Source organism: Garra rufa, chromosome 17 (assembly GCF_049309525.1).
Source record: "Garra rufa chromosome 17, GarRuf1.0, whole genome shotgun sequence".
In the NCBI taxonomy this organism is placed as follows: Eukaryota; Metazoa; Chordata; class Actinopteri; order Cypriniformes; family Cyprinidae; genus Garra; species Garra rufa.
The window spans coordinates 27,012,222-27,027,661 of NC_133377.1; the positions used below are offsets into that span (position 1 = coordinate 27,012,222).

Sequence of the window (15,440 nt, forward strand, 5' to 3'; positions counted from 1 at the left end):
TTCGTTCTGAAATGTGTAAATCAAAAGGTTTTACCGTCTTTATTCAGGATTGTAACCAACAAGTTATTAAATATTTGGTGAATCTGATACCACATGCTCATAAAACAACCAATCAGATTTAAAAAAAAAAAAAAAAAAAAAGCATAAACAGGTATAATTTTTTCCACCTATCCACCTTATTTTTTCTTAAGAGTAGGCGTGGCCATTTGTACATTTTATGGGTTTGACTTCCAGTCTCATCCGCGTTTAGATATTTTTACAGTTGAGGTCAAAAGTTTACATCCCCCTTTCAGAATCTGCAAAATGTTAATTATTTTACCATAATAAGAGGAATGCATGTTTTTGTTGATTTAGTACTGACCTGAATTAGATACTTTACATAAAAGATGTTTACATGTAGTCCACAAGAGAAAATAATAGTTGAATTTATAAAAATGACCCCGTTCAAAAGTTTACATACACTTGATTCTTAATGTTGTGTTGTTACCTGAATGATCCACAGCTTTCTTTTTTTTTTTTTTGATAGTTGTTCATGAGTCCCTTGTATGTCCTAAACAGTTAAACTGCCCACTGTTCTTCAAAAAAAAAAAAAAAAAAAAAAAAAATCCTTCAGGTCCCACAAATTCTTTGGTTTTCCAGCATTTTTGTGAATTTGAACCCTTTCCAACAAAAATGACTGTATGACTTTAAAATCCATCTTTTCACACTGAGGACAATGGAGGGACTCAGTTGCAACTATTACAGAAGGTTCAAACGCTCACTGATGCTCCAGAAAGTAAAAGCCATGCATTAAGGGGTGAAAACTTTTTGAATTTGAAGATCAGGGTAAATTTGACTTATTTTGTCTTCTGGGAAACATGTAACTATCTTTTGTAGCCTCTTCTGTAGGGCAGTACTAAATAAAAAAAATATGATATTTAGGCAAAATAAGCAAAATGAAGACATCTCCACATTCTGTTCAAAAGTTTTCAACCCCCGCTTCTGGAGTATCAGTGAGTGTTTCATCTTCTGTAATAGTTGTATATGAGTCCTCAATGTGAAAAGATGGATCTTAGTCATTGTTGGAAAGGGTTCAAAAATGCTGGACAACCAAATCATTTGCGAGACCTGAAGGGTTTATCTGAAGAACAGCGGGCAGTTTAACTGTTCAGAACAAACAAGGGTCTCATGAACAACTATCACTTAACAAAAAAACACAGCTGTGGATCATTCAGGTAACAACACAGTTTTACGAATCACAGGAATGTAAACTTTTGAACAGGGCCATTTTTATAAATTTAACTATTATTTTCTCTTGTGAACTATATGTAAACATGTTTTATGTGAAATATCTTATTCAGGTCAGTAGTAAATAAAAAATAATACACATTTTGTATGATCCCTGTTATTTTGGTAATATAATTAACATTTTGCATACTTTTCTTTGCATCAGTCAAATTCTTTTAAAGACTTAAATCTTTTTGATAACTATTTTGAAAATCTTGACACAAATTAATAGTGAGTCAAAAGCCAAATTAGATGATCCTATTAGTCTAAGTGAAATTCAAAATGCTATTTCAGAGATGCAGAGTGTAAAAGTTTCCCACAGAGTTTTTAAAACAGTTTTCTCTTCAGATTTCCCCACTACTACTATCGTTTTTTAAAGAATCCTTAAATAATGGTGGTCTTCCTCATTCCATGCGTCAGGCATCAATTTGGAATGTGGGTCATATCGTCCAATTTCCCTTCTTAATGTGGACGTAAAAATTCTGGCTACGTTTTTTTCCCTGAGGTTGGAGGCAATTATTCAAGATATCATTCACTCTGACCAAACTGGTTTTATAAAAAATAGACAAGGCTTCTTTAACCTTAGACGGCTGATGAACATAATTTACACGTTATCTGACCCAGCTATACCAGAGGGCCCTAGTTGCTCTCGATGCAGAGAAGGCCTTCGATCGTCCATATTGGTATTATACTGTATGTACATATGCACTATGATTATATAATATTGTTCTAAATATTGTTTGAGTTTTAGAGCAGATATTTATTATCTTTATTTTCTGATATATTTGTTTAGTTTTATTATTCTGTTTATTTATTATATTATTTGTAATTAATGCAGAAAGAAAGAAATATTTTGTTAAATGTCATGTGATTTACTTTTCTGCTGTGTTAAAACAAGTACCATATTGTCTTTTATTTAATAACTTTCTGAATGAATATATCAATAAAAAAGGTTAAGACTAAAATTTTTTTTTAACATTTTGCAGATTCTGCAAGGTGTATGTAAACTTTTGACCTCAACTGTATCTGTACAAAACAGCGTATTTTCCTACTTTTACAGATTGGTGTGTCTTACTATATTATTTTAATGTATTATCTTAATTATGAACACACTGGTTTGTAATGCAAACAGTTTTATCGTTTACTGCACAATGTTTTTCTTCTCGTTATTTCCCTATAGCGGCTAATGAAATGTTGAAGAATAAGGTGGATAGGAACTCAAACTATTATACTACAATTACTAAAAACCAAAGAGACTTCAGTTCAGTTTTTTATTTGATTTTTTTTACTCAGTGATACAGTATAAGTGTGTTAAGAAAGTGAAAACAAAATCCCCTTGAGGGGATTCACATCTGTGAGAAGTTTAAGCATTTACTCATACACTGATAAAAATCTCAAACAAAATAGTCACACCTCATTGCTCCTGATTATCACATTAAATGTCTGAAATAATTAAATATGAGAACACTGCTGTGGCAGATTCAAGTTCGACATCACATTTCACGGAGACTATTTGGTCACCTTCAGAAGTCACCCACCTTAACTTATTTTAGGTTTTCATGTTTTTCCAGGGACAAACAACAGATTGGGTAGTGCTCAACAATTTGGTCCACGGAAAACCGAATGTAAAAAACAATTTAAAAAAGCAGAAAAAGTGATAGTACCTTAATAGAAGCATATTGGTACCATTTAGTATTAATAACCCATGAAAAAAAATTCTGCCTACAAAAACAGATTTGCATAGTCATTTAAAGGCCTTACAAAAAAAAAAAAAGCCATTATGGGTCTAAAATCATTTATGCATATGCCCACATATACTCACGTAGGAATAAATCTTACCGCAAAAGTTAACATACAAAGCAAAAACTATAAAAGTATAGAAAAAAATGACAACATACAGATGTCATATTTTCTAAACCACCTTTACATGTTGGCAGAAAAAGCTGAATCATATTACATTTAAGTAAATCAACAGCTCTTTATCGAAAGATCACAATCTGCCTCTCCTTAACGACTCTGGAGTTTTAATTTAAAAGAGCAAATACAAGTAGACTGAAAATGTTGTGATAAAGAAACATCTGTGTCAACATCATAGTCCTTTAAAACAAGTGCTTAAAGGTTTTTCACAAAAGTAGACCTTGTTTTTATGCTCACAATGAAAAATTGCTTACCCTGATCAATGCATAGGAATGTGATTACAGGGCAAGTGGAGAAAAATGTGCAAAATTTAAGACAGGTTTTGGTCTGCATTGACAATACTGGTAATAAACAGAATCGAATAATGCTCCCATTATATTTTACAGAAAGCCTTGAGGCAATGACCTCATTTCATTAGGAGAGCCTACGCAAACACTCACTGGCTCAGACACTTATGACATTCAAATACGAAAGCCACATCAGTGCCACTGGAAAGTGCGCATTGTGTCATTTTCCGTAATCCTGGCCTACCACAAATCATTGTTTCCTTCCAAGTGCTATGATAATAAAAACTAGTGTACAACAGTACATTATAAAGACAGAGGCTTGTGGTTTGGAATGTGTCCTCTGTTTATAGAACCGCTTCTTGTGTCTGCGCACTATCACCCAGCTAACCGCTTTACCTCTCTTCAACCATTTATGACAGATTCTTTCATTCACCTCTTGTGGTCTATTGAGAGAACATCAGTCTCTAGCTGTGGTCACTTCTTGCCGCTCGTTCCATTGATTGTTTTGTTTTTTCCAGAGCCTCCTTTTCTTCTCCGTGATGAAGTGGAATTGCTACTGGTGTTTCTCTCTGCTGATATTAGTAATAATGTGAATACATATTGGCATATTAGTGATAAATTCAGATTTAACACCAGATTTGAAGGAATAGTTTACCCAAAAATGAAACTTACCCATGATTTACTCACCCTCAAGCCATCCTAGGTGTATATGACGTTCTTCTTTCAGATTAATAGAATTAGAGTTACATTATATCCTGGCTCTTCCCATTTGTATAATGGCAGTAAATGGGTGTTGAAATTTTGAAGTCCAATAAAGTGCATCCATCTATCATAAAAAGTGCTCCACACAGCTCCAGGGGATTAATAAAGTCGATGAGTTTGTGTAAGAAAAATATCCATATTTAAAACTTCATAAACTGTAATCTCCAGCTTCCACTAACTAGAACATAGGCGAACGTGGTGACGAACACGGAAGTGCAGTGGAGAGAGCAAAACAAAATACTAAATCACAAATTTGAAGTACAAAACGAGGATTTGCAAAGAAAAATGTTAGAGGATTTTGATATGCTGTAAACAAAATTTAGTTCTTGCAAGGCTAGCATATTCTCACCGGAGCTTACGTTATGCCCGTGTCACTTCAAAAGGCCTTTATTAAAGGAGTAGTTCACTTTCAGAACAACAATTTACAGATAATTTACTCACCCCCTTGACATCCAAGATGTTTGTCATTTTTTCTTCAGTCGTCAAGAAATTATGTTTTTTGAGATGAACATTTCTGCTAATTTCTCCATATAATGGACTTAAATTGTGCCCCGATTTTGGAATCTTCAAAATGCCTTTTAAATGCGTCTTCAAATGGCTGTAAACGATCCCAGCCGATGAAGAAGGGTCTTGTCTACTGAAACATTCGGCCATTTTCTTAGAAAAATATATTTTTATATACCTTTTAAGCACTTAAACTTGTCTAGCACTAGGGCTGTAATGCGTGTTCGCGCCTCTACGTACTATGTCCACTGTGCTCTGTAACGCAGCGAACCCTTTGTAAACACTGGGTTAATGCGCGTTCGCGACTCTACGTACTCACGTCGAAAGGTCACGTGTGACGTATGCGAAACTACAGACCCAGTGTTTACAAAGCGAACTTGAGAAGAGAGAAGTGCAACGCAATCAAACACTCTTTAGCAACAAGGTACAACATAAAGTACAACGATTTCGGACGACTTTGAAGCTGGTGGAGCACATGAGATGGAGTTTTTCACCGTTCCCTACCTTTTTGAGCCGGAATACACAGACGATGAACTCTGTCAGAGAGGGAAAACTGCGGCGGCGGCGAGACAAGCCTCGGGCAGATCGCGTTCAAACAAGACGAGATGGTGGTGCAAGTGTGGAAAATGCCAGCCATTTCCAACGCAGCAGGAATCTCAGTGCTGTCAAGACTGGACCACCAGCCATTTGAAGCCCCATTTAAACTGCATTTAAACTGCATTTAAGCGGCATTTTGAAGATTCAAAAATTGGGGCACCATTTAAGTCCATTATATGGAGAAATTTCCAAAAAACACAATTTCTTGACGGCTGAAGAAAAAAAGACATAAATATCTTGGATGACAAGGGGGTGAGTAAATGATCTGTAAACTGTTGTTCTAAAAGTGAACTACTCCTTTAAATCTCCCGAGGTGTGAGGAGTAATTTTTATGATGGATGGATGCACTTTACTGGACTTCAAAGTTTCAACACCCATTCACTGCTATTATAAAGCTTTGACGAGCCAGGACATTTTTTAATATGACTCTGATTGTATTCGTCTGAAAGAAGAAATTCATGTACACCTAGGATGGCTTGAGAGTGAGTAAATCATGGGGTAATTTTCATTTTTGGGTGAACTATGCCTTTAATGCCATTCAGATATTTGAGAGGTAAATAAATCTCAAATGTTTCTTATGTTTTTCATATCATAGTACAATTTTAATTTCATTTTAATCTTTGGGTAGAAAATGTAAATAATTAAAGGAAATTCCACATCACATATCTGAGCATGATGTGAAAAATCTCATTTAAACAATGAACTTCTAGTCTTTCAATGTCATTTGAGAAAAACAAAAAACAAAAAAACAAATCAGATTGTATGTTACCTTTGGCAGTTTCAGGAATGTGGTCATATGGGTCAATAAGGGTGCTGTCGTCAAAGTCTGCAACAGTCTGTCAAAGAGATTTATCAGTTTATCAACATTTGATATGCAAGTGTACCACACAGACCAGGAAAATAATCCAACACTTACACCTAAGAAAATTATCATTAACAAATCATTGTGCTCTGTGCCCTTTTCTTGTTGAATAATCAGTATATCATGTTATTTTAATAGATGAATAAATACCGTCATTTACCTCCAGTCTTTTCCCATAATTCTGCTCATACCAAATCATACAATAAAGACAGAGAAACGTAATAAAAGCCTGGAAAGTGGAAAGAAAAAATGTGTATGAGACGTCACCACACACACAGTGGGATTCAAAACTGTAATGTTTTACTGCAAATCATATATTATGAGCATAAAAATGTAAAATAAGCAAACATGAACATGAATTTCACTTGGGCATGATCAAACAATTTGCTTTTTTTTATTAGTGAAGAACTAAACAGTTCAGAACTAACAGCCATAAAATATTTCTGTACTTTCTATTTTTTGAATCTCAGACTTTCAATGTGGTCTCTTTTCACTTTTGGATCCTGCTGTGTTTAGTTTATAGAAACACACAGTGTCCAATCTGTAAACATTCAGTGTAAACTACAGATGTATAAACGGACATAATAAAGTCACAGTACAACAACATAGCCATTATTTGTTAAGGTTTCAGTGTCTGTTAAGGAAAACAGTAAACATCTCTAAATCAAACCTTATTTTAAAAGGTAATAATATAAAAATATAAATACATCATAAATATTTAAGTATAAATAAATATATAATAATATTTTAAACAATAATATTTATAAATAAAGGAAATTTCAACCAAAACACTCACCAAGCACAAAAGCCAAAGGACGACATAAAGAACCTGTGTTTTAGAGAACAAGTCTTGTCCAAATTTGATACAAGCCAGGGCTTCCAGGAAAGCAATGGCCCTATAAGGGAAAAACAGAAACACTTACTCAAAAGCAACTCCCCGAAAAGCATTACAACACACTTAAAATGTAAGAAAGTCTTTGCATTATGTAACAATATATCAAGTGGCATTTTTTGTTTATATAAATAAGCAATACTATATATTAGTACAAACATGGGTGAGTAAATAACAGAATTTTATTTTTTTGTTAAACTATTTGTTTAAGTGTTCAACAGTATCCATATACTTTTTGGTGTTTTAGGTTTCATGAAATCATGTAAACAAACATTCTTTCTATATAAAAATAAACATACATTTTTGTGTTTAATACACAATGGCAAATTTCTATGAGCATTTTAGATTTTTAGGACTTACAAACACAAAAGTGAGATTTGTTAAGTCACCAGACTATGTAGGAGTAATGTGGCAGACTAAGAACTTTACCAAGCCAAGAGAAAATGCCTCCATTGTTTAGAAACGAATGGAAAAAGTGAGATTTTCTCTTAAACATGACACAAATCACCTGATTCTGACAGAACCAGCTGTGGCAAGATGGAACAAACCTATGCATTAAATGTCTCTGTGTCTATACCATTGTAAGAACTGTTTTTTCTGGTTTTCATAAACAAGTTCTAAATTAAACAGACAGAATAATTTTAATGACACAGTCTTTATATAGAAGGGACAGGTTACCCCAAACTAAAAACTTGTGTTTTGAACAACACAAGTGTGAGTAAATGATGAGAGAAGTTTATTTTTTGATGAACTATAAGACCCAAAACATCCATACTGGAAAAACCACTGGCTAAATTATAAATATGATTTAAAATACCTTTTTTGACAGTGCTTTCGCATTAGATAAATAAACATGTACTTACCCAAACACCCAACATTGTGTTCCAACTCTTTTGCACTGGGTGTCTGTTAGATATGCGTAGTATTGCCTATATGCAAACAAAAAGTAATGAGTCAACACCTCTGGCATCTAACAGTGCAATGGTTGTTTAAACACCTGCCAAACTCAATTTTCTAAAATGAATGTATTTATTTAAAATGATTATATGGCTGAAAAAAATGTATAATAGCATGACTGTTGATGTTTATGGCTTATCGGATCAAGCTCCACAATAAATAAATACGTTCAAGTTGTTTTTAAAGACACAGCATTCTCATGTTGTACTTTTCCAGGAAAAGCTTTTGTTTTAATACTTCAGATTTTAGAGAGATGAGGATCCTGATCTCTAGAGAAGCAAAATGAGGCCAGAGCAAAAACTCTGATGAAATAAAGTGAAATGGTTTAATATTGTTTGGTTGGGTGAGAAGTCCCAGTACTAAGAAGGTTCATTTTGAAGGGTTTCACTGGAACACAGAAGAAGGCAATTGGACATTACCGCACTGTGGGGGCAGTGATGATCCCAATTAACAGAATCCGGCACCAGCTAAGAGAATGAGAGGCCTGGAATACGAAGATGTGCTTCAGGAAAAACGTGTTCAGTTCTGTGAGCTGTCGAAGAGCAAAGAAACAGGACAAAAGTGAGTGAATAGATACATAAAGTAATTTACGTTATTAAAAAAATCCACATTGTTTTAGACTATGAGGAGCCCTATTATTTTGATGAGGTGAAATGGTTGCACTCAGTGAGCTAGTGGCGTGACCTGTTGCTATTCAACCACAACAAACACAATTCAACTCAAAAAAATAAAGCACTGATACGATGCGATATTGTGCGGCTTTTGGTTGTAATTTTTAGTTATGGCAACAAGAGAAGCAATGCAAGTCTTCACTGCTTTCCTACTGATAAGAAGAGGAGAAAAGGATGGGAAGATGCCTGTGGACGAATACAACTTCCCAGAGACCTGCATTTTTGTTCTGTCCTCTTTAGTCCTGATGCCTTGAAGGCAGAGCTTAAAATGGCAGAGACAAGAAATGCTAGATGTCACCCTGGCAGGATGTAAACATGCCGACACAATTCATGACTCTACAGCCACTGAAGGAGTTTCTCAGCATGGATTTCACTTGATATCCCGGGACATTTAGACTCATTGTAGGGCATTTTTACCTTTATAAAGCCATTTTTTAAGAGTGAGCATCATATTTTGAATCAAGGTCTTACAAGTAATCTGTCAATTATAATACAAACGAAATCAGTATCAATGAAATTGATCTTTGCAGAAGTTGCATCTGAAGTTTGCACAGTTTAAAGGAGAACTCAGGTGTGATATTGACCTAAAGTGTATTGAATCATGATACCGAGTGTGAACGTACCTTGCATATCTCATCTCGTCTTGTCCACTGCAGTCCGAAATCTGGCGTTAGTTAGCCGATGCTCACAACAGGTTGTCAATGAGAGTCAATAGGGCATCGAAGTAGCCATGTAAATAAATCACTGTTTTACGCCATTTACGAGGCACAAAGTAGCTCGACACTTCATTGGTAGACTTCCAAGGGCCCTGACATTTAAAACGAGACATTGAGAACTCAGAAAAAGCTCCGGTAGTTTATTTACAAGAAGATTTATACAGACATTTTCCACCAGAAACAGACCGGTCGCCGCCATCTTGAATTTAGTCATGATAAGTCGAGTGACGAGCAGGAAGGAACTCGACACTCGACTTATCGTGACTAAACTCAAGATGGCGGCGGCCGCTAAACTTCTTGCAGTTACTGTCTGTATAAATCTTCTTGTAAATAAACTACCGGTGCTTTTTCTGAGTTCTCAATGTCTCGTTTTAAATGTCAGGGCCCTTGGAAGTCTACCAATGAAGTGTGGAGCTACTTTGTGCCTCGTAAATGGCATAAATAGCTTTGATATTTTAAACATGAAATGTTTAATAATGTGATTTGAAATTAAAAAAAAATATAAGATACTTTAAATGTGAGATTTGATTCATTCTTCCTCTCATATCTTGAATTATCTGATCATTCTAAATGCATTTTAATAAACTGAATCATACAGTAAAAGAATGCACTCTAAAGCGTACATGCACTAGTAGGGTTGCACCGAATGTTCGGCAACCCAAATTATTTGGGGGAAACTTTCCAAAAAAGCTCTTTTGGTGTTCGGCCAAATAAGCGAAAAGGCTGAATAAATTATCCCGAAAAATGATGTGACGCAATCAAATAGAGGCGCGCAATAATCCAGCAAACATGTTGGCAGTGTAGAAGCATTTAAAACTGTCTGAGAAAGATGCAAAAATCATTACAAGCACCAACAGCGAGAGACTGTTTAGAACTGCATTGCATGTCCTTGATGAGAAGAGAAATGGGCGGTTGTTGCTGGTTACTGTATGCTGACTGAAATCATGAAATGCCTTAAACCATTAGTTAATAAACTACAGAACATTGCTGTCTCATACACGCATTACTTGTATGTATTCTGACAGCTCCGCACAAGCTCCTAAGCAGGGTTCAAAGTCCAAATCACGAGGAAAATCTGCGCTGAAACAGTGTAATGAGAATCATTCATAAATCTGCTGCTGTCAGCAAAAAATAGTACTGAGGTCTTCTTGTGGGTTTCCGCCAAAATAAAAGTCAACATTCATAAACGTTAGCATTGTAATTTAACCGTTGTTCTGTAAAATAAAATTAAAAAAGACATAAATAATGATAATAATTACAACAGCTCTATTAATACATTTATTATAACATTCTCCTTTGCTCAGCAAGGCTGCATTTATTTTTACATTAAAAAACACATGCCAGGTCTTAAAAATGGCCAAAGAATATTATTTTACTAACTTATTAATTTTAATTTAAATTGTGCTTTCTTGGTAGGCTATAATGTCTACTTGAATGTTAAAAATGTTCAGTGTTAAGTAAATATTTAAAAATTGTTGTTTTGTAGTTTTTTTTTTTAATCTGTAAAAAGCACATTTTGGCTATTTAATTAATGCAATGGTGAAAAAAATTGGCAAAATACATGGGGGGGCGGGCACAAAAACCGTGTTCGGTAATCTGCCTTCAGCCCAGTGTTTAATTTTGTTTGGCTTCGGCCAAGAATTTATTTCAGTGCATCCCTATGCACTGGTTTAACCTCACTTATAAACTTCAAGACATGTATGTGCACACTCTGTAGACGTGTTATGTTTGCATACTCGATTATGTGAAATCACACATCGTTAAAACAACAATTACGATATTATTGCAGAAGATATATAGCACACCCCTAAGTGCAAACATTTCACCTCATTGAAATAATGGTACCTCCCATAGTCCAAAATATGTATAAAACAATGGACTTTTTAATGACGTAAATCTTTCATGAGTTTTCTATTATATATTTCAGTAAGAGACAGCATATATGCTATATCAAGCCATAAAAGTCTTAATACCCAGAGCTTTTATTAAAACATTTCCCAAGCCTCGAATTGTTAGTGTGACAAAGATTCTGTTAATATGCACCTTACTAAACTTGAATGTAGCATAAACTAAAAGGCATTCCATACTACTTGATAATCACCATCAAGTATATTTCTATAGCATCACACACCTGCCATACAATCATGAAGAGGTAGATTCCAGCCACCCTCTGAAAAGAGGATTTAGGGTCAAACCAGCGCACATACGTCCAACTGGCCGGAGTAAACTGCAAAACTGCCCGTTTCAGCTTGCCTGTGGTTGTGTGGATATTTCTAAACACATTCAAAACACACAAATGACCTGTTTACAATAATTCTAAACACAAGCATCCTCGCCTGACCTAATAACCCTGAATCAGATGATCCAACAAGAATGTAACACAAAACAGGTTTGGAGCTGACACATAACTAATCTCTGCATACAAATCTCCAAAACACAATCACAGAGAGTATGGATGTGGGTGTGTGTAACTACCCCTACAGCTGCTTATTTATGTCTGCAACATTTGTGGCAGCAAAAGTATGACTATAAACTGCATTTTTCAAGTACAAATGTTAGTTTCATGGAAATAGCTACAGATTAATCATAAAAAGAGCTTACTTGATACTGGCCCAGTGGTAGGTACGCATCTCTAAAAAGTGACACACAGTCATGCCAAGCCAGATGCCACCTCCATTGCACAACAGGATGTCAAGAATGACTTGATCCCACCAGCACTCTGCAAAGTTTGGCAGGAGGTGCATGAAGAACAACTTAATGAGGAAGAATGAGAGAGAAGAGAGACATGTAAAGCAACAAGAAACAATCCTGGCAGTTTTCACTGCTCAACTCAGAGGCAGTCTGTAAATCTGGTATCAGCTCATATGTATCTGGTATTAAAAGTAATAATAATAATAATAATAATCATGCCTCAAACAATAAAACAATCATAAATAAAATTATACTCCAGATAGGGCTGGGCGATTAATTGAAAAATAATCGAAATCGACATTCAGAACCTATAATCGATCAAATGTTTCCAGGTCGATTATTTCGATTACTTTCCCTTTAAAAACAGTACCGCGTGTGGAGTCACGTGACCCCGCTCCATTACATTACGTTATTCCGCCGACATGTCCATGGAGAGCTTAAAAAATTTACAGGATATACAAGAGTAATTTTGTTTAGAAGACAGTGCTTATTTTCTACTTTGAAAGTGCATTTTTGGTTTTCGGCCGAAAGACTTTTATCATCGAAACAACACGGCCGAAACAGTATGTTGACCACTGATCTATAATAGAGAACTGGATTGCTCATGACGTCATAAAAGTGAAGCCACTGCGCCGCCATCTTAGTATTCCCTAGTATTCGCATACATTCTATTGAGTAAATAGGAAATTATAATATTTTATTGAGAAAACATCGCATAACAAGTCAACGTTTTTATATCTGAAGTCTCACTGTACATTTTCACAATGCAAACGTCCTAAGCATGTAAACGGTTATTTGTTTACAGTTGGGAATTCCCTATGCTTATTAAAAATGCACGTTCATAGCCTACATTACAGTCATGTAGGCTACATAAGATAAACAAACATCGGACGATCTTAGTACAGTTATTCACGGTTTATGTCGTTTTGTTGTTTATATTCGTACAGTAGACTAACTGCATGTTTCAACAATACTTAACAGTAACGTTATTCATTTCGAAGCAGGTAACGTTAATGATTTGTTCGTTAAATTAATAATTAATTCAACATACACAGCATTTTACTCAGATGGAAACGGTAATGTTAGTAAATCATTACAGAATTTGCTTATCTGAAGAGTCTGAAATAGATGTTGCTCAATCAGGCACATTAAAAATACACACCATGACTCGGAGAACACCGCTGACTACAAATGGTACGGACTTAAAGACATAAGCTTTATTTCAAAGATTTGAATTTCAATACAACGAGCAATATAGTAACAGAGACTTGTATTGTATTATTTACTGTATAACCAAATCAATTTCAGATACTAATACCAGATATATGGTACTGTGTATTATTTCCTGCATAATTAGGTACATAAAGAAATATATTTAGTGTTGGATCAGTTACGTTACCCGTCTCTGTAAGTGCGCAGCTGACACACCCACCTGAACGATTTCAATATATCGCTTATCCAGCCCGAAAAGACCATAAACATTCCATAAAACATCTTAAGTAAAAATTAATTTACATACACATATCCTAAAAACTGATCCTGTGTGAAAGATACGCTTCAAATTGGGTGATTTTAGGTCAGCAATTTACATGTGACTCAATGGCGCTCTCTGCAGGTAGGGAATAGTAAGATGGCGGATCGAACACTTCCGGCGGCTTCACTGCCTAACGGCAGTTTAGAACGCAATGAGCAATCCAGTCATTATATAGACCATTTCAAGCGCTATTCGGCGGCTTAAGGAAGTGACATCGTTGGTCCCAGGACGTTTCCGGTTAGTGATCCAGCGCATTCAAAACAATGGCGAGAAGCGCTTTATGAACAGTGGGATTGCGGTCATATATATACAAACATCCTGCTTAAATGTCTAAATTAAAATTAGATCCTTGTCGTTCGGTGGTTGTGTGCTCCCTCTGGGGCGGTACTAACATTCTGAGACGTGTTTAACGGTAGATTTCCGCGAAACGTACCCGTGTTGCGGCAGTGAAGGAGAAGGCTGGATAACAACAAGCAACTCTAGGATATACAGCGGACATTTCGATTCAGGCAAGTAAATATCGTTTTTAATTAATCGGTTTATTTGTATATCTTTACGTTAACTCTTCAAGTATGATGCTGCATAATTTAAAGTAGCATTTTGTCATTGTTTACATATGCATCTAGCTTTCGTGTGTAACGTTAATGAAAAAAGGCAAGTTTTTTATTTCTGTTTTATTTCTGTTTTATTGCTAAGTGTTATGTGGGTTAAATTCATATTAGTCGTCTAGTTATTTTGTCAATTGACAAATGCAGTGAGTAACATGAAAGTACGTGAATGTCGTATTGTGTAACAGTTAACGGCAGTAGTTTACAAAACGTAATGTTTATGGTAAATATTATTTTCCATCACATAAGCTTTGGTAATGTTAATTCCAACATATACTGACGTATTAAGCAATAATAGCATTATTATTTTTTTATATTGTGCATTATATTAAATAATTGTTTTTCTACTTTTATCCTTATATAATGTAAACAAAATTTATACAGGTGATTTCTAATATCATTTGTTTCTTAGTCTAGGAAGCATTTTGATGTAAGCAGTTGTAAATATGCAGCAGGGTCACTAAATCTGACAATACAGTGTAATACTGAAATTTGTTAGCTCCCTGTAATTCCCATAGAATTGGTTAAATGTTATATACATTTTCATAATGATGGCTAATATCCTTTGTTTTGTTTTCTAGAAAGTATTCTAAACTGATGTAAACAGTTGCAGAAATACAGAAGGGTCACCAAATCTGAGAAGGCAGTGTAAGGAGAGCCATCATCTGTAGACACCCAAGGACAGCTGATCATCCTGCAGTGACAAACCACATCTGACCATATCAACACCCAGATGTGATTGAGAACTTGAGTGTAGTATTCAGTAATTTAGTGTAGTACTTAAAGCGACTGATGACCAGGCCAGATACAGACTGCTGCTTTTGATATTTGTTCCCCCTTTGTACTCCATTTCAGTTCAAATGTTGTTTCAGTTGTTGTTGTTTCATTTGTTGAAGCATTTTATGTTCATACAAATATTTACATATCAATACATGTGCTGGAAATAAAAACAGTTGAAAGTGAGAGAATGCTTTTTGTTTATATACAGTACTGGTCAAAAGTTTGGACAAAGTATTTTTTTTATGTTTTTGAAATAAGTATTTTATGTTTATTAACATGATTAATTATTTAAATGATTTCTATTATAAAAAAATGTTGTGCAAAGCTGAATTAGCATCAGCCTTTACATTACACCAGTATTCATTTTCACATGTATATATATATATATATATATAT

General features: G+C 34.9%; 1 protein-coding gene across 1 annotated transcript in view; it reads right to left on the bottom strand.

Moving 5' to 3' along the window:
- Positions 1-2,523: 2,523 nt before the first annotated feature.
- LOC141289334 (phosphatidylserine synthase 1-like) overlaps positions 2,524-15,440 on the bottom strand; it is a 33,533-nt gene continuing 20,616 nt past the window's right edge. The window contains exons 6-13 of the mRNA XM_073821451.1: positions 12,033-12,252; positions 11,563-11,704; positions 8,464-8,576; positions 7,951-8,016; positions 6,992-7,091; positions 6,356-6,424; positions 6,103-6,169; positions 2,524-4,042 (exon numbers count right to left, since the gene is read on the bottom strand). Of these exons, the coding sequence (XP_073677552.1) occupies positions 3,945-4,042; positions 6,103-6,169; positions 6,356-6,424; positions 6,992-7,091; positions 7,951-8,016; positions 8,464-8,576; positions 11,563-11,704; positions 12,033-12,252 (875 nt within the window). The 3' untranslated portion in view covers positions 2,524-3,944. The remainder of the gene's footprint in view (positions 4,043-6,102; positions 6,170-6,355; positions 6,425-6,991; positions 7,092-7,950; positions 8,017-8,463; positions 8,577-11,562; positions 11,705-12,032; positions 12,253-15,440) is intronic.